Source organism: Mesoplodon densirostris, chromosome X (genome assembly GCF_025265405.1).
Source record: "Mesoplodon densirostris isolate mMesDen1 chromosome X, mMesDen1 primary haplotype, whole genome shotgun sequence".
Lineage (NCBI taxonomy): Eukaryota > Metazoa > Chordata > Mammalia > Artiodactyla > Ziphiidae > Mesoplodon > Mesoplodon densirostris.
In genome coordinates, this window is record NC_082681.1 from 77,972,411 (window position 1) to 77,997,606 (window position 25,196).

At 49.5% G+C, this 25,196-nt stretch overlaps 2 protein-coding genes across 2 annotated transcripts; both read left to right on the forward strand.

Moving 5' to 3' along the window:
• The first annotated feature begins 946 nt into the window (after nt 1-946).
• On the forward strand, nt 947-6,943 carry LOC132481650 (uncharacterized protein CXorf49 homolog). Its single transcript, XM_060086489.1, has 6 exons — nt 947-2,188; nt 2,844-3,000; nt 3,530-3,606; nt 4,648-4,683; nt 6,460-6,571; nt 6,648-6,943. Exons 1-6 carry the CDS (start codon nt 947-949, stop codon nt 6,941-6,943), a joined length of 1,920 nt encoding a protein of 639 aa, XP_059942472.1.
• Nucleotides 6,944-17,847: 10,904 nt separating this feature from the next.
• Nucleotides 17,848-23,880, forward strand: LOC132481651 (uncharacterized protein CXorf49 homolog). The gene is made up of 6 exons (XM_060086490.1): nt 17,848-19,089; nt 19,781-19,937; nt 20,467-20,543; nt 21,585-21,620; nt 23,397-23,508; nt 23,585-23,880. Exons 1-6 carry the CDS (start codon nt 17,848-17,850, stop codon nt 23,878-23,880), a joined length of 1,920 nt encoding a protein of 639 aa, XP_059942473.1.
• The last annotated feature ends 1,316 nt before the right edge of the window (nt 23,881-25,196 follow it).

Consider the following 25,196-nt stretch of genomic DNA (forward strand, 5'->3'; position numbering starts at 1 on the left):
CCGCCACAGGGGTTTGCTCCTCACCTCTCCCACCCTCGGAATGGTTAAGCTCTTTGAAGGATGTCAACCTAGTGTGTGAAACCCGATTCGTGGTTTTAGTTCACATCTCCAGGATCAGTGGTGGCGAGCATCTTTTGGGGTGTAACTGGCCACTGCGATTTCTTCTTCTTTGAATTTGCCTCAGAGAGGGGGAAGGGCTGATGGAGCGAGGCCAACCCCAATCTGTCCACCAACCCCAGTCTGTCCGCCAAACCTGCCTGCCAATGACGTTTGCTGAGCCACATTTGATGGAGCAGTTGAGACAGAGACCTTACAGAACGAAAATACGATCCCTTTGCTCTCTGGCCGACCCCTGATCACTGACTGGGGGACTCCTGTGCCCATTCTCCTGTTGGGTCATAAGGCTTGCGGTGGAAGGGAGGCTGGCAAATGCTTTCGGCGCGTGCTAGGCATCCAGTGCCTCCATCTTGACATTTCATCCTCACCACCCCTGGAGCCCGGCGCCCTCACTCCCCGACCCCCTGTATAGATGGGAAACGGAGGCTCAGAGCTGTGACTCTAACCGGAAAGGGGAGGCAGGACAGGAGGAGGCGGGCCGAGAGTCTTGACAGAGGGAAGCACTCCCACCATCCCCTTCACCCAACTGCTCGGACCGCCCACGGGCTTGAGGGCAAAGCAGAGGCCCTCGACCCCATTGGTTAGGCCTCGAGGGGACAGGCGAACAAGGCGCCCGCTGGTTGGCGAGGGCCGGACCAATGAGGAGGCCGCGGCGCCGGTGTGGGAGGTGCGCTGAAAGTGGCGCGTCCTTTCGTTTGAGGCGAGCTCGTGCGGCGCCTGAGGTGGTTGACGCTGCCCTCTGAGCGCCGCCCGCCTCGTCCGCCGTGACCGCGACCGCGACTCGGGCCATCAACAGTCGACCCGGTTCCGCGGCCGCCTGGGTCACGACATGAGCTCCCCAGATGAGGTGTCTGTGTGGGGAACGGGTTTCGGCCCAGAGGGCGGGGAGCGGGCCGGCGTCCGCCCGGCCGGCCGCGCAGTTCCGCGGGGACCCGACCGCGGCGCCGAGCCCAGGAAGCCGCCGAGCGGCGGGGGCGGGAGCGGCTGCCGGGATCCCAAGGGCTTCCAGTCAGAGCGGGAGATGCTGGAAGCGGGAGGGCCGGTGCTGTGTGGCCGCGAAGGCCGACCTGGCTCCCCGGATGACGACACGAGGGACCTCCTGGACCTGTTCGAGGAGTCTGCGGCGGGCACCACGCAGCAGCTGTACGACCGGGACGTGCTGAACTTCTGCAGATACCCGTTGGAGGAGCCCTGCGCCTCCTTCGAAGTGTCCGCCGGCCTCGAGGCGGGTCCCGGCCGTCCAGGAGCGACCGCCCAGAGCTGTGGGGAAGCGCCGCCGGCTCTGGCCGGCCCTCTCCACCTCGGTGGGCCCGAAGCGGGCCGGGCCTGGAGGAAGCCTAAGAGAGCCACTAAGCGTAGGTTGAACGTGGCTGCGGATCGCCAGCGGTTCTCCTATGAAGGCCGGGCCCGGCAGCTATCCGACTCCGAGTCCTCAGATGAGTTCAGTGACACAGAGCTGATGACGGTGAGTACTTACCCCGGAGGAGGAGGCCAGGCCGAGCCCAGCAGACCCCAGGATCCCGGGGACACTCCCAGACACTCGAATTTCCAAGTCAGGGAGAATTTCCTTCCCGTGACAGGCTCTTCCCTGTCCTCGGCTCTGCGAGGACTCTCTTCGGTTGTGGAAAGGCAGGGCGTGGGAGAGCAGGGCATCTCTTCCCCTAAGAAAATGCAGAGCGTGCTCTGGGGGAACGGGGGCAGCAAGCCCAGCTACCCGGGAGCTGCTGCTGCTGCTGCTACGGCAGGTGGCCTGCCGCAGGTCACTCCTAGGAAGAAGGGGACCCTGGAGAAGAAATCCCTCGGGGGAGCCTCCACACTTGCCCTGGGGAAAAACTTCCCTTCCTGGGGGCAGCGAATCTGGGCACCTCCGCTGGAACCGGCCACCTTCCCCCCAGTCTCTGGTATTCCGCTGCTTGGGAGATCCAAGAGGTATACCTTGGTCCCTTCTGGAACCAAACAGGCCAAGCACACCAGCGCTGGGAAGAAATCCGTGGTCACGTGGACAAGGGAGTCTGAGGCTGTGGCGGGAGAAGATAAGGACCCAAATAGAGACCCAGCCCCAAAGGGCCAAGTGAGTAGGCCAGGCTCCTCCTCTCTCCCCACTCTTCCCCGCCCCCACCGCACCCAGAGCACACGTCTTCACCCATGCTGCCTCTGTCCACCCCTCAGGGGTCGTCATTGGGTGCCCCTCGGTCACTGGGTCATTATGATGCCTGATCGGGCTCCTTTTACTAGGGACAAACAGTAAGGTAGCACTTCGGGTGTGCTGGGCCTGGTTCTCCACCCTTGGCCTGTTTCCAGCGTCCTCTGAGAGACTGGGGCTGGGATGGAAGGGAGGGTTGGTAGCTGAATTGGGTCGGGGGATCCCTTAAAAGCTTCCCCGAAAAGCCTCAGTATTTAGACTCACCAGCTTCCTGAATCCTATCTCCTAGGTGTTCCCCAGACCTTCCTTGCAGGGGCCCTGGGCTTACTCAGTGCCCCACTGTTGTCCCTAGATCACCTCTGCCTGCTGGCCTGGGGCTGACGGAGGGAGAAAGTGCTAATGAGATCAGCCTTTCAATTCCCTTCCCAATTCCCTGCCTCACCCCGGCCCAAATCACACAACACTCTCTCTCTCTCTCTCTCTCTCTCTCTCTCTCTCTCTCTCTCTCTCTCTCTCTCTCACACACACACACACACACACACACACTTCCTTAGTCCAAATCGGTGAAAAATTTTTGTTTCAGCTGCCAGCTCACAAGCCAGGGACACCTTATCTGCGCATGCATCGTGGAAAAGCCAGCAGTGGCGAGGTCGACACCAGAGGCCCCCAAGATCCAGGAAACTCAGAGCCCTTGGCCCTGAACCAGGGAGAAGTCATGCCCAGGGGGCCTGCCCCCTCAGGTGAGTGTCGTGGGTTTGATAGGAGGGGAGGGGAGAGGGGTGGAGGGCAGAAACCTCTGGCTCTGTCTCTGTTGGGGGCACAGCCGTTCTCTCAGGCAGCTTCTCCCACAGGAGACGGGGTGCTGGCAGGGCTGGCCTTGAGCCACATCATCCTGTGTGTGGGGTTTGTGCGGCGCGGCTGATCGGTGGCAGTGCCACACACAGCTCCTCCGGGTGTAGCCTTACAGGGGAACAGCCTTTTCTGTTAAGTCCTTTTCGCCCACATTGCTCTCCCACGTGCTGGCTGTGGCTGCAGCCCTGGGAGGGGCGAATCCAGAGGCACATAGCTTGGGGACCACAATGGCGAAATGGCTGCCCCCGGGTAACAGCGGAGGCAGGCCCAGAGAGAAGGTTCGGGCTTCTGGGCAGAGCAGGGGCGGCTGGTCGCCAGCAGAGGGTGGTGCCGCCTCACCTCACGGTAGACCCCACTTGGCCCTTTCCACCTCACTGGGAGCCTGCGAAGCTGGATTGTGTGTCCTTTCCCTCTCAGGTGACTGGGAGCCACTTGACCATCCCCCAAGACCGGAAACGCCGCAGCAGCCACTGGGAATGCCGGGCTGTCCTTCGGTAATGCTTCCTCTGGCTCCTGGAAATGCAGGCCCAAACTCGAGGGTGGGATCTGGGTCCAAGTTCAGCTGACATATATGTGGCCCCCCCTCCCCTGACCCCATCACGTACCCCATGGAGGGAGCCCACCTGCTTTCCACTGAGGAGCGCTTGCCAGTCTAGCCACCCGGCTTTGGGGTGCAGGGCCCGGTGGAGAGGAGAAGGTGGAGGAGAGAGGAGGCCAGATTATACTAATCATTTCTCTTCCTCCTGTGTCTGCTGGCCTAGTGTCTCGTGCTACAGAGAGCAGTAGACGCCCTTAAGAAGAAACTTGGTATGAGGAACCAGGGACGGAGAGCGGTATCTTAGTTCAGAACCCGGGTGGGCACCTGGGGTGGGGGTGGGCTGCAGGTGCAGTCAGCCTCGCAGGGACCAACATCCCTGTGGGGAGGAGAACCTAGCAGGCCTGGCCCTGGAGCCGGCTGTGCATGTACAACTGGGCGTGTGTACAAGCAGCAAAGTACTGTCTGGACTGCATGCACACTTTGCCAACCAGACCCGTCCTAGGGAATCTCCTTCTGATAGGACTTTTAGAGATGCCTCGTTGATTTTCCCTTGAACTGCTGCTTGGTGTGGCTTCTAAGGTTCTTGTTGGATTGTTTGTTTGTGTGTGTGACGAGATCTGAATGGTTGTGGCACGGCCCACAGCATCAGAGCTGCTGGCACACTTTGTTTCCCTTTAGGAACCAGTTCCACATTCAATTCCGGTGGTGGGGAGTGATCTGGCCCAGAGCTCTTTGCATCGGGTCTGGAGGGGGTTTCAGGTTTCAGGGCTACGCGGTTCCTCACGGGGATAGGGGACGGGCTTCCATATCCCTCTCTCTGGAGTGCCTACTAATGCCTGTCCCTGTTGCAGACACCATGAAGGACATGGCTCTCACGATGCTGACACTTTGAAGTGAGTGTTACACACACCGTACCCCTTCCCACAGTCCTGGCTGTTGAGCAGGGCTGGGGGCTGGCCCTGGCTTGAGGCTCTTCCCTGACTCTGCTGTTTTACAGGTTGAGCCCATCGTCTTCCTGCAGGAGGGGCAGCTGGTACCTTTGGAGCCCGGGAGCTGTGGCCAAGCTCGTTCCCTCCTGTTCTGCCTCAGCTAGGGCTTCCTCTACCCTTGTTTTGCCCCCTCCCCAGTTTCACAGCAGTTTCCAAATAAAGTACCTCTCATATTATGTGTTCTGCCTTCTCTCTGGAGGGGTAGGGGTAGGGTTAGGGGGCCGGGGCGGGGCACTGCTCCACGTCAGAGCCTTTTCCAGAACAGTATCTGTCGCATCCTGTGGTGGGGACTCTGGACCAGCCTCTGCTACCATCCCTGCAGTCAAGTCAGCGGACTGCCCCAGGTCTGGGTCCTCTGTGTGCTCTCCCTGGCCACACCGACACATCCTCCCTTGCCCCCGAAGGCCCTCTTCTAATTCTCTCCAAACCACCCTCCTCCTTTGGGGTCTGGTGGTTCCCATTCATCTCTGCCATTCACCCCCCGCCCATCAGCAGGAACTCATGACCCCCTTCCAGAGCTCCACTCTGGAAGCATTCACATCCTCCCTGCCCTCACCAGCTGACCACCCTCCTCCAGCCTGGTCGTCTCTATACCCTTGAGTGGAAATTGGCCCGTCAGGTTCTATGGCAAGTGTGGTTCGTAGGTCTGTGTTCTTGCATGGTCCCTGTCAAATACTCTTCCACCAGCCCCATGACACATTTTCCTGGAAATTATATTTCTGTGTCCCAGCTCAATCTCCCAGACTGCCTCTTTAGGACACACGAGATTGAGTCTGAGCTCCATGTTCAATTTCCCCCTCACTGGAGGTTGGGGAGCACTTCCTTCCCTCAGCCGGGACCCAGGGCTGTACTAGCCTGAGACTCAGAGGGACAGATCTGTGTTTGAGTGCGGCGATTCTGCCTGGCGCCCTTCCCAAACGACCGGTGTTTTACTACACAAAAGGGGGTATGATGGTAGATAGGACATTCAAGGTTGGTGACTGTGTGCCCCTGTGTGTGAATAAAAGTAATCAGGGATAATCTCCCTTGAGGGAGAAAGATGTGATTCAGGGAGTAAAGAGAGTAGAGGCTGGTCCAGGTTCTGTAAGGCATTGAATGAGCAAAAGCAAGGGTCGGATCTGTTGTGTTCAAGGGTTGTCGTTAAATTCCCAAAGCATAGGCGGGGGAGGATGCAGAAGTCACCAAACCCCACGACAGGGTGTTGGGATGCTCGAAATGTTGGATTCGCTGGAGGAGGCTCTTGATCCTACTCTGTGATCCTATGATGTCTGACAGCTACTGTGGGTGTGGATGGAGTGAGATTGGGAAGAGTGGCTCCTCAGAGTAGCTCATCTTAGAATCAGGGGACCCATATATGAGACCACCCAACATGAGCTACCCGGGACAGGGGCAGGGTGGGCGCAGTGAGGATGGGAAGTAAGGAGTGACTGCGCCTGGACAATGGGGAGCACTTGAGTCCACCCTTCCCCCATATTCTCACAGTGACTCGCTTCCAGAGTCCATGGCATGAGCTCAGGTGGACAGACCACATGTGGGATGGGGCAGTCACAGACCTCAGGGTCAGAAAAGGACATTCGTGGGACTTAATCCACTCAAACCCCTCCCTGGAGGAGGTGGGCTTGATTGCTGCCCAGGCCTCTGGCTGGATTCCTAGGATGTACCCAGTGCCCCCCCACCAGTCCAGCCTGTACCAGGCTTATGTTCTAGCCCCTCTTGCTTCGGCACTGCTCCCCACTGAGCTGAGGCCATTACCAATGAGTGTGTGTGCACTTCGAGGAAACAGAGCCAGCGTAGACTTTGGACCTGCCTCTAACCTGTAGAGACAGTCATTCCAGGTCTTGTGTCCCTGCAGACACTCTGGAGAGTGTGAAGCTAAGTACAGGCTGGAGACCACCATCACAGGAACTCGCTTCCCAGTGCACACTATGGAGGGTATGGGACCAGCTCAGTGGTATGGCACCATCCCTTCCGGCCTGAAGCCCTCTGGCTCAGAGCCCATTCCCTCTAGCCTCTAACCACAGTGTGCACACTGGGGGAAAAGTGAAACCAGAAGAGAAATACTGCCCCAAGCCCTCAGGACCCGGCTATATCCCAGACCAATGTGGAGACTGCCATCACACCTGGGAGAAACCCAACTTCCTCAGGGCTCTTAACTCTGGCCCCTCAGGTCCCAACCCCACACCTGAAAGGGCAGTGAGGGCCATTGAGCAGAGAAGCAGCCCCAGCTCACACCTTATTCTGGCTCTAGCCCCTTCAACTCCAGACCTGTTTCCCACCCGGGCAGTGACTGCCACCACGCCCTAGGGGAAGATGCAGCCCATGCTCACTTCATATCTAGCTCTCCCTCCAGAGCCACTGGGCACATGCAGACTGAACAGGGATGGTCCCACACAAGAACACACCCTCAAGACTGGGATAGATAACTGTCTCACCTAATTTCATAGAGACAGAGAAAGTTTTAAAAAGATGAGTAGACAGGGGAACATGTTTCAAATTAAAGACAAGAAAAAATGCTGAAAAAAACCCTAAGGAAACTGATAAATAATTTAACTGATGAAGAGTTCATAGCAGTAGTAATATGAATGCTAACTGAACTGGGGCAAAGAATAGATGAACACAGTGAGAATTTTTAACAAAGAACTAGAAAATATAAAAAGGACAAGTCAGAGCCGAATAGCATAACTGAAATTACAAATACACTAGAGGGAATTAACAGCAGATTAGGTGACAGAGAAGAACACATAAGCAGTCTGGGAAGTAGAATAATGGAAATCACTCAATCATAAGTGCAAAAAACAATTTTTTTTAATGAGAATAATTTAAGGGACCTGTGGGACAACATCAAGCATACTCACATTTGCATTATAGGGGTCCCAGAGGAGAAGAGAGAGAGAAAGGGGTTGAAAAATGTATTTGAGGAAATTATGGCTGAAAACTTCCCTAATCTGAAGAAAGAAACACAGAGGAAGCACAGAGAGTCCCAAACAAAATGAACCCATACACACCCACATCAAGACATATAATTAAAAGGGCAAAAGTTAAAGAGAGAATTCTAAAGGTAGCAAGAGAAAAACAAGAGTCACATACAAGGGAAGTCCCATAAGCCTATCAGCTAATTTTTCTGCATATACTTTGCATGTCAGAAGGGAGTGGCATGATAAGATTTAAAGTGCTGAGAGGGAAAACCCTACAACCTAGGATACTTTACCCAGCAAGGTTATCATTCAGAATTGAAGGAGAGATAAAGGCTTCTCAGACAAGCAAAATTTAAAAGAGCTCATCAATACTAAACCAACCTTACAAGAAGGGTTAAAAGGTCTTCTTGAAGTTAAAAAAAAAAAAAAAAAAAAAAAAAACACTGGCTACAACAGGAAATAAGAAATTAAAGGACGGGGAAAATATACTGGTGAAGCAATTATATCATAAAGGCTGGGTATTTACCAGTTAAATAAGCTAGTACAAAGGTTAAAAGACAAAAATTGTAAAATCAACGGTAACTACAATAAACAGTTAAATGATAGACATGAAGATGTGAAATATGACATCAAAAACACAAAATGCTGGGAGGTGAGTAAAAAATGTAGAGCTTTCAGAATGTGTTTGAACTTAATGACTATCGGTTTCAATCAAATAGTTATAGGTCAACATAAATGAACTCCATGGATCAAAGACCTACTATAGATCTACCATAACTAGAGAGAAAGGAACACAAACATAACACTGAAGAAAATCATCAAACCACAAGAGAGACACTAAAAGAAGAAAGCATCCTCCTGACTTCAAACTGCAAGTTGCAGTACGATGGCCTCAGATACACATTAGTAAATGTTTTTAAATCCCAAATGAATCCTACCTAATATTTGATAACCTTTGGGTGTATGTTTCAATGTCTGAAAGACAGTTTTCACTAGATGTTAAAGTTGTGGGATAGCTTCTAACAGGACCCAATAGGTTTATACAACAAATTTATGACCTTGGATCTCCCCAGATTGGTTAGGAAGGTGTACAATTGGTTTCCTTTAGGCTCAATGTCACCTACAGGTAGCCTTGAAAACAGCCGCTGTCATCCTGCTTTCAATGTGGGCATGTAGGGTTCAATCAGTTTTCCAATGGTATGATTATTTGGCTGCAATATTTATTCCTTCACTTGGAATAGAAGATATCATTACTCATATAGAGGCTTTAACAAAATTCACCCAGCAAGCCTTAAATGATAGTAACCAAGCCGTGTGTTTGCTCAGTTCAGAAATTTCCATGATGAGAAAAGCAATCCTACAGAATTGCATGGCCCTCAATATTCTAACAGCTTCCCAAGGGGGAGCTTATGCTGTAATACATAGTGAACGTTTTGTTTTTATACCTGATGAGTCTTCTAATGCAACCCCCGCTTATGATGCGTATGAAAAATTGGATTTCCACTCTGAATGATCGTCTTCCCAGTTTAAGGGAAATGCTAGGAAAATGGTATGGTTCAAGAGGATATTGGCTTAAATCTTTACTAATGATATTGTTGCTCCTATTTCCAACTTTGATTACAGTTTGTGTAACTTATAAAGTTTTAGTTTCTTGGTTTTTGCACTGTGTATCACCTGCTCCTACTAAGATAATGATATCTAAACAACTGGAAACTATTGATCACATCTATAGTTCTCTATAAGATAATGGACATGCACAATGCACATGCAAGGTAAAATTGGTGCAAGTCCTATTGGACAACTTGGAATTGGCCGTTAGTCCTTGCCAGACATCTTACTAGTACCACACCCTAAAAGGAAAGAAAGAACCGGGCTATTAGGACCCAGCATCGAGGGACATGATGGACCCAAGGCACGTAAAGAACCACCCTACCATTTAGGGACCAAATACTTGATCACCTAATGCTTTCTATTGAAAGATTAATGATCAAAAGTGGAATTAATGTAATAAAATTATTTTCAGGCAGGACAAGAAACATTTTAAACATAAAACTCTCTCTCTGCCCATTTGAGCCACTACCCCCTCCCCTTTAGTGTGATTTGTGCATCACATTATACATTAACTAGATCCCCTTAAAAGATACAGGAATGCCCACACACCAAAAAAAAGAAAAGAAAAGAAAGAAAGAAAGAAAGAAAGAAAGAAAGAAAAGAAGGAAAGAAAGAAGAAAAAGAAATTTCCTCCTGGAATCATGAGGTAGCTCCTTAAGAGATAACTTTCCTTTCTCAATCCTGTAATGCCTCATTAATACCCACTACTCGCCTTGTTGGACTATGTAAACTATTAACATGCTACTTTGTCTCAAAAACTTATATCACGGTTTTACCTCCAATGGGTGGAACAGTCCTCAGAGTTTTCTGAAGATTGTCTCCCAGGTTATAGTCCTCAGGTTGGCTCAAATAAAAATTTCCATTTTTCTTCGATTGACTATTGATTAATTTTTTTGGACAACACAATGAAACCAAAAGATGGTTTTTTAAAAAGATAACAAATCACAAACCTTCGGCAGACAGACCAAGAAAAAAAAAAGATTCCTAAGGAATCACTAAAATCAGGGCTGAAAAGGGAGACATCACCATTGAGTCTATTGAATTTAAAAAAACATAAGAAAATAGTATGAAAACTTTTATACCAACAAATTAGACACATATATGCAATGAAAACATTTGTAGAGAGACACAAACTTCAAAACAGACTCAATAATAGACAATCAATTAAATTAATAATTAAAAATATTCCCACAATGATGCTCCTGTCCAGATGGCATCACCGCTGAATGCTATCAAACATTTCAGATGGAAATAATAGCAACACTCCAGAAATTCTTCCAGAAAATAGAAGAGGAATGAACACTTTCAAAATAGCTCTAGTAGGCCAATATTACTGTAGTGTGAGCCTCTGACATTTTTTTTTTCTTAATTGTAATGCAAGTGCCTGACATTAAGCTTTTGATTGCTGAGGCACCACTTCAAAGACAGCTATATCAAAAAGAACAAATTGCCAGCTACACGACTAGGTAAAGAGCCAGGCCACCACACCCCTGAAGTTTCCTTTGTTTTAGAGATCTCTGATTGACTTAGATAACTGACCCTTTGGCTGCTTGTTTTTCCCTTCTTGTGCTTTAATTCCCATTCTGTGTTAAATTCATCAATAAAGAGTGAATCTGAGAAACCCTAGGCCCCTCACTCTTGACCCCGATACATACATAACCCCAGGTCCCAGCTCTCTTTCTCCACCCACAACCTTTCTGTGTGGTCCAAGGCATGCCATGTACCCTCCATGACTTATGAGTAATAAACTTCGTCCTTACAAAGTCTCCTAAAGGTTATTGCTGAGGTGCCTCTTGCAATTATAATAAGAACCACAAGGGCTAGTTCAACCACAACATTGGTTCTGAAAGGGGAAATATCTGTGGGGGCTCGCCTTGGAGTACAGATAAGTGCCTCCAGGTATTTCTAGCTGACAGTATCACTATCGATTGGCTGAGACCAGCACAATTACCCTGATGCCCAAAACACACAAAGACATCCAAAATAAAGAAAATTGCATACCAATCTTTCTCATGAATATAGATGAAATAACCCTCAAGAAAATATTAACAAACTGAATTCAGAAACATATAAAAAGGATTATATACCATAACCAAGTGGGATTTATTCTAGAAATACAAGGTTGGTTTAACATCTAAAAATCAATTTATGTAATACACTATTTTAAAAGAAGAAAGCACTGAAACATTATCATATTAACTGACACAGAAAGAGCATGTGACAAAATTCCACCACCTTTCATGATAAAAACAATTAAAAAAACTAGGAATAGAAAGAAATTTCTTCAGCATCATAAAGGATATCTATGAAAAACCTACAGCTAACATCATATTTAGTAGTGAAAGACTGCATACCTTTTCCCTAAAGTCAGCAACAAAGACATGCTCACTACTTTTATTCATTATTGCACTGGAAGTTTGAGCCAGTTCAAACAGGGAAGAAGAAGAACTAAAAGTCATCCAGATAGGAAATAAAAAGGGAGGTTTTTTTTATTCTCAGATGACATGATTTCATATGCAGACAATCCTAAGGAATCCACAAAAACGGATCTAACGGTAGAACTAATAAAGAAGTTCAACAGATCACAGAATACAAGAGTAATATATAAAACAAATTTTATTGCCATATACATGTAGCAAATAATCCAAAAATGAAATTAAGGAACACTTAATTCTAGCTACAATAGCATCAAAAAGAATTAAATGCTTAGGCATATATTTAACAAACCAAATGTAATACTTATGCACTGAGAAACACAAATTGATGTTTGTTGAGAGAAATTAAAGATGATCTAAATAAATGGAAAGGCATTGCATGTTCATGGTTGTAAGACTCAATATTTATATGGTAATTCTCCCCAAATTGACATATAGATTCAATTCAATCTCTATCGAAATTTCAGCAGGCTTTCTTTGTAGAAACTCACAGGCTGATCCAGAAAATTCATATGGAAATGAAAAACAAAACAAAACAGAATATCCAAAACTACTTCAAAAAAGAACAAACTTGGAAGATTCCACCTTCTGATTTCAAAACTTACGATAAAAATAAAGGTAATCAAGTTAGTGTGATACCGACATAGAGATAGATCAATGGAACAGAATCGAGAGTTTAGAAATAACGAACTCTCCTTATATTTATGGTCAATGATTTTCAATTCAATGGGGAAAGGATAGTCTTTTCAACATATGGTGCTGGCACAACTGGATATCATGCAAAAATACAAACTTCGAACCTTACTTCACAGCACACACAAAACTTAATGCAGAATGGATCAGAGACTTAAAAGTAAAACCTACAACTATAAATCTGTTAAAAGAAACCCTAGGAGAAAAATATTTGTACGCATGAGCTAGGCGATGATTTCTTAGATACAACACCAAAAGCATGATCCATAAAAGAAAAACTTGATAAATTGGACTTTGGCAAAATTTAAAACATTTATGCTTCAGAAGGCACTATTCAGAAAATGAAAAGACAAGGTACAGACTGGGAGAAAATATTTGAAAGTCACAGATCTAACAAAGAACTTGTATGCAGAATAAAGAATAAGAATAATAAATAAATAAGAAAATGACCCCATTAAAAAGTTGGGTAAAAGATTTGTATAGACATTTAACCAAAGAAGGTTTAGAAATGGTTAATAAGCATATGAAAGGATGTTCACAGCCACTAGTCAGTAGGGAAATATAAATCAAAACCATAATGAGATACCATGTTGCAAAAACAATAGGATGGCTATAATCCAAAATACAGATAATAACAAATATTTGGATTTGGAGAAATTTGAATCCTCATACACTTCTGGTGATAATGTAAAATAGTTGAATCTTTTTGGAAAATATTCTGGTGTTTTCTTAAAAAGTTAAACATAGAGTTACCATATGATCCAGAATGTCCATTCCTAGGGATCTACCGAAGAGAACTGAAAACATATGTTCACACAAAAACTCATGAACTCAAAATGTATATGAATATGCTTAACAGCATTGAGTTTGGGAATATTATCCATAACATTCCCAAACTAAACACAACCCAAATGCCCATAAACTGATGAATGTATAAATAGAATGTGGTATACCCATACCATGGAATATTATTTGGCAATAAAAATAACCAAAGTACTGATACATGCTACAACATGGGTGAACCTCGAAAACATTACATTAAGTGAAAGAAGCCAGACAACATGTACTATATATTGTGTGATTGCATTTATACAAAATTTCCTAAATAGGCAAATCATAGAGACAGAAAGTAGTTTATTACTTGCCTATAGGGCTGGGGGTGGGTTGGGGGGTTCGGGGTGTTGGGTAAGGGATACAAGGCGTCTTCTTGGGCTAACAAAAATATCCTAAAATTGATTGTGATAGATGCACAACTGTGAATATACGAAAAGCCATTGAATGAGGCATTTTATTTTTTAATTCATTTTTATTGCAAAAACACATAATATGAAACCTACCTTATTAACAATTTTTTAGTGTACAGTGTTGTTAACTATATGAACATTGTTGCAATCAGATCTCTGGAATTCTTCATCTTGCATGACTGCAAATCTATACTCATGGAACAACAACTCCCCGTTTCCCCCTCTCCCAAACCTTTGGCAACCAGGATTCTACTTTCTGCTTCTAAGAGTTTGACTACTTTAGGTACCCCATATAAGTGGAAACATGCTGTATTTGTCCTTTGTGAGTGGCTTGCTTCACTTAGTATAATATCCTCAAAGTTCATCCATACTACAGCATATAGCAAGATTTCCTTCTTTTTAAAGGCTGAATAATATTCTGTTATATGTATACATTATATATACCACCTTTTATCTATTCACCTGTTGATAGATATTTAGGTTGTCTTCACCCCTTGGCTATTGTGAATAATGGTACAGTGAACATGGGAGTGCAATAATCTATGCAAGATCCTGATTTCAATTATTTTGTAATGTAAATGTAAATATACGGAAGTGAGAATGCTGGATCATATGGGAGTTCTATTTTTATTTTTTTAGGAACTTCCATACTGTTTTCCATGGCGGGTGCACAATTTTACACTCCCACCAGCAATGCACAAGGAACTCATTTTCTTCACTACCTTGCCAACACTTGCTATTTTGAGTTGTTTTTTTTTTTTAATACTGGCCATGTTAGCAGTTGTGAGGTGATAACTCATTGTGGTTTTGAATTGCATTTCCCTGTTGACTAGTGATGTTGAGCATTTTTCATATACCTGTAGGCCATTTATGTGTCTTCTTTGGAGAAATATCTAATCAATTCCTTTGTCCATTTTTAAATTGTGTTATTTGGGTTTTGTCTGTTTCTTTGTTTTTGAAAGCATAAGCCACAGACTGGGAAACAATATTTGCAAAGCACACATGATAAAAAACTTGTATCCGAAAGAGATAAAGAACATTCGATATTCAGTAATGAGAAATCAAACAACACAATAAACAATGAGCAAAAAAAAAATCGAACTGTCATTGTGCTTGCTGGATGGTCAGTAAGCTACTGAGAAGATGTTTGACCTCATTAGTCATTAGGGGAATAACTAAAGCCAGAATGAAATACGACAACATAGCTATAAACATGGCTGAAATAAAAACAAAATACAGACAATACCAAGTGCTAGACAGACTGAGGAACAGCTAGAACTCTCCTGCATTGCTGGTGAGAATGCAAAAAATGGTATAGACTCTCTGGAAACAGTTAAAAATACACTAACGATTCAATCCAGCAAGTTAACTCCTAGATATTTACCCAAGAGAAATGAAAACTTATATTCACAAAAAATCTGTATGCAAATGTTCATAGCACTTTTCTTAGATGCTTGGGTGACTGCACACTGGCACCGGACACAGACATATCTAGGACTACTGGACACAGTTTCTGAGCTGACATTGATCCCGGAAGCCCAAAGTGTCATGATGGGGCCCCATTAGAGTGGGGCTTATAGGTTCTGGCAGTAAAAGGAGTTGGGGATAGAGATCAGTTCACAGTGAGCTGACTGGGTCCCTGGACAAACATAGTGGTCATTTCTCCAGTCCCCAAGCTGATAATTCTAAGTGATACACTTGGCAGTTGGAGCAATGACCTACACATTGGGTCATTGGTCTGTGGAGTAAGAGCTATCATGGTGGGGAAAGCCAAGAGGAACCTCTGCCACTGGCTCCCACCCCGGGCCAAGAGAGTACGTCAAAACCAGTATTGGATCCTGGTGAGCATAACAGGGTAAAGCAGAGATTAGTGACATCGTTGGAGACGTATGGGATGTATGGGAAGAGGAGGTAGGAGAGCCACAGGGACGAAGAGAGTGGAGAAGGAGAGAAGTTCCGGGAGTCTCTCTATGGGGGAGGGAGGAAGGGAATGGAAATGGTGAGAGGGAAGATGGAGGCTTCCACTGGATCCACTGGTAATGTTTCATAGGATGCTGGTGGATGCAGGAGATTTTGCTATATCCTTCCTTATCCATTTTAACATATTTGAAATAGCACACCATGCCTTAAAAAGTCACTGGGAGAAGTGGAAGAGGGCGGTATCCACAAACAGGCAGGCACCATCGGGGGCAGGCTCGAGGAGGAGGATTGCAGGTTTACAGTGCACCCAGTCTCCCCTGCTCTGTAACTTCTCCAGCATGGCCAGCTTCTCAGGTGCAGAAACTCAGGCCCAGAAAACTGGGCCTTTGAGTTCCACAGGCAACAGCGGTTCAGACACGCCAGGACTCTCCAGGAGGTCAGCCAGAGCAGGATGCAGGAGAGAGAGGTGACTGAAGACAGAGGAGTATGAACGGGAAGGAGCAGAAGGAAGGTACGGGAGGAATGGAGGGGTGTCAGAGTAGGAGTTGGGTGGCAGACAAGGGAAATTCTAACACCCATGGGCCATAGAGAAACCAAGGGAGGCACCACTCCCCAGACATCAGTACTGCTCAGCTCAGGGAAGCTGAGAACTGACAGTTCCAAGAAAAATTGAGAGACACCTGGCTATCCACACCGACCGCCATCACAACTGGTAGGCCTTGGTTGTGCGTCCTTCAAAACTTTAAAACATACTTGTACATATACTTAAATGAATTCTCATATATTACATAGGATTGACTGGTGTGTGTGTGTGCCCACGCACGCAAGTGATTTAACTTACAAATGTGAATCCAAAGCCATCGTTCTGCAACTTGCAGTTTGAAGTCAGGCAGGTGCTTTCGAAAGCTGTGAGAATGGCCTGATGCATTCCGTTGGACTGCCACGCTTTATGCTACTGGATGCTAAGCCACGTTGCATTCATCCATTTCCTTACTGATGGGAATTTGGAGTGCTCCCAGTTTTTCCCATCACCAACACCCTTGTGCATGGGCTCCTGTACACTACAGGTACCAGCGTGTCTCCGGAAGAAGTACCAGGCAGCGGACTTGCCGGAACATAGAGGAAATACCTATTTTTTTTTTTCTTCCTTTTTAAGGTCTTCGGCTCAAAGCAAGGACTCTGGAGTCAGATTGATTGGTTTCAATCCTGCCGCTGATCCCCACGAGCCAAATGACCTTGGGCCAGTGGCTGAACCTCTCAGTGCCTGTTTGCTCACCGGTAAGAGGCCAGTAATAGTTGGTACTATAGTTCTAGGAGTGTCACGCTGATGCATTACTATTTATGCCCAGCACTTAGAAGAGTGCCAGGCACAGAGTCCGTGCTGGCACTAAGTTGCTTTCAATGGATTCTGCCAAATTACCTCCCAAATGGGTCTCTTGCACCACCGCCACAGGGGTTTGCTCCTCACCTCTCCCACCCTCGGAATGGTTAAGCTCTTTGAAGGATGTCAACCTAGTGTGTGAAACCCGATTCGTGGTTTTAGTTCACATCTCCAGGATCAGTGGTGGCGAGCATCTTTTGGGGTGTAACTGGCCACTGCGATTTCTTCTTCTTTGAATTTGCCTCAGAGAGGGGGAAGGGCTGATGGAGCGAGGCCAACCCCAATCTGTCCACCAACCCCAGTCTGTCCGCCAAACCTGCCTGCCAATGACGTTTGCTGAGCCACATTTGATGGAGCAGTTGAGACAGAGACCTTACAGAACGAAAATACGATCCCTTTGCTCTCTGGCCGACCCCTGATCACTGACTGGGGGACTCCTGTGCCCATTCTCCTGTTGGGTCATAAGGCTTGCGGTGGAAGGGAGGCTGGCAAATGCTTTCGGCGCGTGCTAGGCATCCAGTGCCTCCATCTTGACATTTCATCCTCACCACCCCTGGAGCCCGGCGCCCTCACTCCCCGACCCCCTGTATAGATGGGAAACGGAGGCTCAGAGCTGTGACTCTAACCGGAAAGGGGAGGCAGGACAGGAGGAGGCGGGCCGAGAGTCTTGACAGAGGGAAGCACTCCCACCATCCCCTTCACCCAACTGCTCGGACCGCCCACGGGCTTGAGGGCAAAGCAGAGGCCCTCGACCCCATTGGTTAGGCCTCGAGGGGACAGGCGAACAAGGCGCCCGCTGGTTGGCGGGGGCCGGACCAATGAGGAGGCCGCGGCGCGGGTGTGGGAGGTGCGCTGAAAGTGGCGCGTCCTTTCGTTTGAGGCGAGCTCGTGCGGCGCCTGAGGTGGTTGACGCTGCCCTCTGAGCGCCGCCCGCCTCGTCCGCCGTGACCGCGACCGCGACTCGGGCCATCAACAGTCGACCCGGTTCCGCGGCCGCCTGGGTCACGACATGAGCTCCCCAGATGAGGTGTCTGTGTGGGGAACGGGTTTCGGCCCAGAGGGCGGGGAGCGGGCCGGCGTCCGCCCGGCCGGCCGCGCAGTTCCGCGGGGACCCGACCGCGGCGCCGAGCCCAGGAAGCCGCCGAGCGGCGGGGGCGGGAGCGGCTGCCGGGATCCCAAGGGCTTCCAGTCAGAGCGGGAGATGCTGGAAGCGGGAGGGCCGGTGCTGTGTGGCCGCGAAGGCCGACCTGGCTCCCCGGATGACGACACGAGGGACCTCCTGGACCTGTTCGAGGAGTCTGCGGCGGGCACCACGCAGCAGCTGTACGACCGGGACGTGCTGAACTTCTGCAGATACCCGTTGGAGGAGCCCTGCGCCTCCTTCGAAGTGTCCGCCGGCCTCGAGGCGGGTCCCGGCCGTCCAGGAGCGACCGCCCAGAGCTGTGGGGAAGCGCCGCCGGCTCTGGCCGGCCCTCTCCACCTCGGTGGGCCCGAAGCGGGCCGGGCCTGGAGGAAGCCTAAGAGAGCCACTAAGCGTAGGTTGAACGTGGCTGCGGATCGCCAGCGGTTCTCCTATGAAGGCCGGGCCCGGCAGCTATCCGACTCCGAGTCCTCAGATGAGTTCAGTGACACAGAGCTGATGACGGTGAGTACTTACCCCGGAGGAGGAGGCCAGGCCGAGCCCAGCAGACCCCAGGATCCCGGGGACACTCCCAGACACTCGAATTTCCAAGTCAGGGAGAATTTCCTTCCCGTGACAGGCTCTTCCCTGTCCTCGGCTCTGCGAGGACTCTCTTCGGTTGTGGAAAGGCAGGGCGTGGGAGAGCAGGGCATCTCTTCCCCTAAGAAAATGCAGAGCGTGCTCTGGGGGAACGGGGGCAGCAAGCCCAGCTACCCGGGAGCTGCTGCTGCTGCTGCTACGGCAGGTGGCCTGCCGCAGGTCACTCCTAGGAAGAAGGGGACCCTGGAGAAGAAATCCCTCGGGGGAGCCTCCACACTTGCCCTGGGGAAAAACTTCCCTTCCTGGGGGCAGCGAATCTGGGCACCTCCGCTGGAACCGGCCACCTTCCCCCCAGTCTCTGGTATTCCGCTGCTTGGGAGATCCAAGAGGTATACCTTGGTCCCTTCTGGAACCAAACAGGCCAAGCACACCAGCGCTGGGAAGAAATCCGTGGTCACGTGGACAAGGGAGTCTGAGGCTGTGGCGGGAGAAGATAAGGACCCAAATAGAGACCCAGCCCCAAAGGGCCAAGTGAGTAGGCCAGGCTCCTCCTCTCTCCCCACTCTTCCCCGCCCCCACCGCACCCAGAGCACACGTCTTCACCCATGCTGCCTCTGTCCACCCCTCAGGGGTCGTCATTGGGTGCCCCTCGGTCACTGGGTCATTATGATGCCTGATCGGGCTCCTTTTACTAGGGACAAACAGTAAGGTAGCACTTCGGGTGTGCTGGGCCTGGTTCTCCACCCTTGGCCTGTTTCCAGCGTCCTCTGAGAGACTGGGGCTGGGATGGAAGGGAGGGTTGGTAGCTGAATTGGGTCGGGGGATCCCTTAAAAGCTTCCCCGAAAAGCCTCAGTATTTAGACTCACCAGCTTCCTGAATCCTATCTCCTAGGTGTTCCCCAGACCTTCCTTGCAGGGGCCCTGGGCTTACTCAGTGCCCCACTGTTGTCCCTAGATCACCTCTGCCTGCTGGCCTGGGGCTGACGGAGGGAGAAAGTGCTAATGAGATCAGCCTTTCAATTCCCTTCCCAATTCCCTGCCTCACCCCGGCCCAAATCACACAACACTCTCTCTCCCTCTCTCTCTCTCTCTCTCCCTCTCTCTCTCTCTCTCTCTCTCTCTCTCTCTCTCTCTCACTCTCTCTCTCTCTCTCTCTCTCACACACACACACACACACACACACACTTCCTTAGTCCAAATCGGTGAAAAATTTTTGTTTCAGCTGCCAGCTCACAAGCCAGGGACACCTTATCTGCGCATGCATCGTGGAAAAGCCAGCAGTGGCGAGGTCGACACCAGAGGCCCCCAAGATCCAGGAAACTCAGAGCCCTTGGCCCTGAACCAGGGAGAAGTCATGCCCAGGGGGCCTGCCCCCTCAGGTGAGTGTCGTGGGTTTGATAGGAGGGGAGGGGAGAGGGGTGGAGGGCAGAAACCTCTGGCTCTGTCTCTGTTGGGGGCACAGCCGTTCTCTCAGGCAGCTTCTCCCACAGGAGACGGGGTGCTGGCAGGGCTGGCCTTGAGCCACATCATCCTGTGTGTGGGGTTTGTGCGGCGCGGCTGATCGGTGGCAGTGCCACACACAGCTCCTCCGGGTGTAGCCTTACAGGGGAACAGCCTTTTCTGTTAAGTCCTTTTCGCCCACATTGCTCTCCCACGTGCTGGCTGTGGCTGCAGCCCTGGGAGGGGCGAATCCAGAGGCACATAGCTTGGGGACCACAATGGCGAAATGGCTGCCCCCGGGTAACAGCGGAGGCAGGCCCAGAGAGAAGGTTCGGGCTTCTGGGCAGAGCAGGGGCGGCTGGTCGCCAGCAGAGGGTGGTGCCGCCTCACCTCACGGTAGACCCCACTTGGCCCTTTCCACCTCACTGGGAGCCTGCGAAGCTGGATTGTGTGTCCTTTCCCTCTCAGGTGACTGGGAGCCACTTGACCATCCCCCAAGACCGGAAACGCCGCAGCAGCCACTGGGAATGCCGGGCTGTCCTTCGGTAATGCTTCCTCTGGCTCCTGGAAATGCAGGCCCAAACTCGAGGGTGGGATCTGGGTCCAAGTTCAGCTGACATATATGTGGCCCCCCCTCCCCTGACCCCATCACGTACCCCATGGAGGGAGCCCACCTGCTTTCCACTGAGGAGCGCTTGCCAGTCTAGCCACCCGGCTTTGGGGTGCAGGGCCCGGTGGAGAGGAGAAGGTGGAGGAGAGAGGAGGCCAGATTATACTAATCATTTCTCTTCCTCCTGTGTCTGCTGGCCTAGTGTCTCGTGCTACAGAGAGCAGTAGACGCCCTTAAGAAGAAACTTGGTATGAGGAACCAGGGACGGAGAGCGGTATCTTAGTTCAGAACCCGGGTGGGCACCTGGGGTGGGGGTGGGCTGCAGGTGCAGTCAGCCTCGCAGGGACCAACATCCCTGTGGGGAGGAGAACCTAGCAGGCCTGGCCCTGGAGCCGGCTGTGCATGTACAACTGGGCGTGTGTACAAGCAGCAAAGTACTGTCTGGACTGCATGCACACTTTGCCAACCAGACCCGTCCTAGGGAATCTCCTTCTGATAGGACTTTTAGAGATGCCTCGTTGATTTTCCCTTGAACTGCTGCTTGGTGTGGCTTCTAAGGTTCTTGTTGGATTGTTTGTTTGTGTGTGTGACGAGATCTGAATGGTTGTGGCACGGCCCACAGCATCAGAGCTGCTGGCACACTTTGTTTCCCTTTAGGAACCAGTTCCACATTCAATTCCGGTGGTGGGGAGTGATCTGGCCCAGAGCTCTTTGCATCGGGTCTGGAGGGGGTTTCAGGTTTCAGGGCTACGCGGTTCCTCACGGGGATAGGGGACGGGCTTCCATATCCCTCTCTCTGGAGTGCCTACTAATGCCTGTCCCTGTTGCAGACACCATGAAGGACATGGCTCTCACGATGCTGACACTTTGAAGTGAGTGTTACACACACCGTACCCCTTCCCACAGTCCTGGCTGTTGAGCAGGGCTGGGGGCTGGCCCTGGCTTGAGGCTCTTCCCTGACTCTGCTGTTTTACAGGTTGAGCCCATCGTCTTCCTGCAGGAGGGGCAGCTGGTACCTTTGGAGCCCGGGAGCTGTGGCCAAGCTCGTTCCCTCCTGTTCTGCCTCAGCTAGGGCTTCCTCTACCCTTGTTTTGCCCCCTCCCCAGTTTCACAGCAGTTTCCAAATAAAGTACCTCTCATATTATGTGTTCTGCCTTCTCTCTGGAGGGGTAGGGGTAGGGTTAGGGGGCCGGGGCGGGGCACTGCTCCACGTCAGAGCCTTTTCCAGAACAGTATCTGTCGCATCCTGTGGTGGGGACTCTGGACCAGCCTCTGCTACCATCCCTGCAGTCAAGTCAGCGGACTGCCCCAGGTCTGGGTCCTCTGTGTGCTCTCCCTGGCCACACCGACACATCCTCCCTTGCCCCCGAAGGCCCTCTTCTAATTCTCTCCAAACCACCCTCCTCCTTTGGGGTCTGGTGGTTCCCATTCATCTCTGCCATTCACCCCCCGCCCATCAGCAGGAACTCATGACCCCCTTCCAGAGCTCCACTCTGGAAGCATTCACATCCTCCCTGCCCTCACCAGCTGACCACCCTCCTCCAGCCTGGTCGTCTCTATACCCTTGAGTGGAAATTGGCCCGTCAGGTTCTATGGCAAGTGTGGTTCGTAGGTCTGTGTTCTTGCATGGTCCCTGTCAAATACTCTTCCACCAGCCCCATGACACATTTTCCTGGAAATTATATTTCTGTGTCCCAGCTCAATCTCCCAGACTGCCTCTTTAGGACACACGAGATTGAGTCTGAGCTCCATGTTCAATTTCCCCCTCACTGGAGGTTGGGGAGCACTTCCTTCCCTCAGCCGGGACCCAGGGCTGTACTAGCCTGAGACTCAGAGGGACAGATCTGTGTTTGAGTGCGGTGATTCTGCCTGGCGCCCTTCCCAAACGACCGGTGTTTTACTACACAAAAGGGGGTATGATGGTAGATAGGACATTCAAGGTTGGTGACTGTGTGCCCCTGTGTGTGAATAAAAGTAATCAGGGATAATCTCCCTTGAGGGAGAAAGATGTGATTCAGGGAGTAAAGAGAGTAGAGGCTGGTCCAGGTTCTGTAAGGCACTGAATGAGCAAAAGCAAGGGTCGGATCTGTTGTGTTCAAGGGTTGTCGTTAAATTCCCAAAGCATAGGCGGGGGAGGATGCAGAAGTCACCAAACCCCACGACAGGGTGTTGGGATGCTCGAAATGTTGGATTCGCTGGAGGAGGCTCTCGATCCTACTCTGTGATCCTATGATGTCTGACAGCTACTGTGGGTGTGGATGGAGTGAGATTGGGAAGAGTGGCTCCTCAGAGTAGCTCATCTTAGAATCAGGGGACCCATATATGAGACCACCCAACATGAGCTACCCGGGACAGGGGCAGGGTGGGCGCAGTGAGGATGGGAAGTAAGGAGTGACTGCGCCTGGACAATGGGGAGCACTTGAGTCCACCCTTCCCCCATATTCTCACAGTGACTCGCTTCCAGAGTCCATGGCATGAGCTCAGGTGGACAGACCACATGTGGGATGGGGCAGTCACAGACCTCAGGGTCAGAAAAGGACATTCGTGGGACTTAATCCACTCAAACCCCTCCCTGGAGGAGGTGGGCTTGATTGCTGCCCAGGCCTCTGGCTGGATTCCTAGGATGTACCCAGTGCCCCCCCACCAGTCCAGCCTGTACCAGGCTTATGTTCTAGCCCCTCTTGCTTCGGCACTGCTCCCCACTGAGCTGAGGCCATTACCAATGAGTGTGTGTGCACTTCGAGGAAACAGAGCCAGCGTAGACTTTGGACCTGCCTCTAACCTGTAGAGACAGTCATTCCAGGTCTTGTGTCCCTGCAGACACTCTGGAGAGTGTGAAGCTAAGTACAGGCTGGAGACCACCATCACAGGAACTCGCTTCCCAGTGCACACTATGGAGGGTATGGGACCAGCTCAGTGGTATGGCACCATCCCTTCCGGCCTGAAGCCCTCTGGCTCAGAGCCCATTCCCTCTAGCCTCTAACCACAGTGTGCACACTGGGGGAAAAGTGAAACCAGAAGAGAAATACTGCCCCAAGCCCTCAGGACCCGGCTATATCCCAGACCAATGTGGAGACTGCCATCACACCTGGGAGAAACCCAACTTCCTCAGGGCTCTTAACTCTGGCCCCTCAGGTCCCAACCCCACACCTGAAAGGGCAGTGAGGGCCATTGAGCAGAGAAGCAGCCCCAGCTCACACCTTATTCTGGCTCTAGCCCCTTCAACTCCAGACCTGTTTCCCACCCGGGCAGTGACTGCCACCACGCCCTAGGGGAAGATGCAGCCCATGCTCACTTCATATCTAGCTCTCCCTCCAGAGCCACTGGGCACATGCAGACTGAACAGGGATGGTCCCACACAAGAACACACCCTCAAGACTGGGATAGATAACTGTCTCACCTAATTTCATAGAGACAGAGAAAGTTTTAAAAAGATGAGTAGACAGGGGAACATGTTTCAAATTAAAGACAAGAAAAAATGCTGAAAAAAACCCTAAGGAAACTGATAAATAATTTAACTGATGAAGAGTTCATAGCAGTAGTAATATGAATGCTAACTGAACTGGGGCAAAGAATAGATGAACACAGTGAGAATTTTTAACAAAGAACTAGAAAATATAAAAAGGACAAGTCAGAGCCGAATAGCATAACTGAAATTACAAATACACTAGAGGGAATTAACAGCAGATTAGGTGACAGAGAAGAACACATAAGCAGTCTGGGAAGTAGAATAATGGAAATCACTCAATCATAAGTGCAAAAAACAATTTTTTTAATGAGAATAATTTAAGGGACCTGTGGGACAACATCAAGCATACTCACATTTGCATTATAGGGGTCCCAGAGGAGAAGAGAGAGAGAAAGGGGTTGAAAAATGTATTTGATGAAATTATGGCTGAAAACTTCCCTAATCTGAAGAAAGAAACACAGAGGAAACACAGAGAGTCCCAAACAAAATGAACCCATACACACCCACATCAAGACATATAATTAAAAGGGCAAAAGTTAAAGAGAGAATTCTAAAGGTAGCAAGAGAAAAACAAGAGTCACATACAAGGGAAGTCCCATAAGCCTATCAGCTAATTTTTCTGCATATACTTTGCATGTCAGAAGGGAGTGGCATGATAAGATTTAAAGTGCTGAGAGGGAAAACCCTACAACCTAGGATACTTTACCCAGCAAGGTTATCATTCAGAATTGAAGGAGAGATAAAGGCTTCTCAGACAAGCAAAATTTAAAAGAGCTCATCAATACTAAACCAACCTTACAAGAAGGGTTAAAAGGTCTTCTTGAAGTTAAAAAAAAAAAAAAAAAAAACACTGGCTACAACAGGAAATAAGAAATTAAAGGACGGGGAAAATATACTGGTGAAGCAATTATATCATAAAGGCTGGGTATTTACCAGTTAAATAAGCTAGTACAAAGGTTAAAAGACAAAAATTGTAAAATCAACGGTAACTACAATAAACAGTTAAATGATAGACATGAAGATGTGAAATATGACATCAAAAACACAAAATGCTGGGAGGTGAGTAAAAAATGTAGAGCTTTCAGAATATGTTTGAACTTAATGACTATCGGTTTCAAT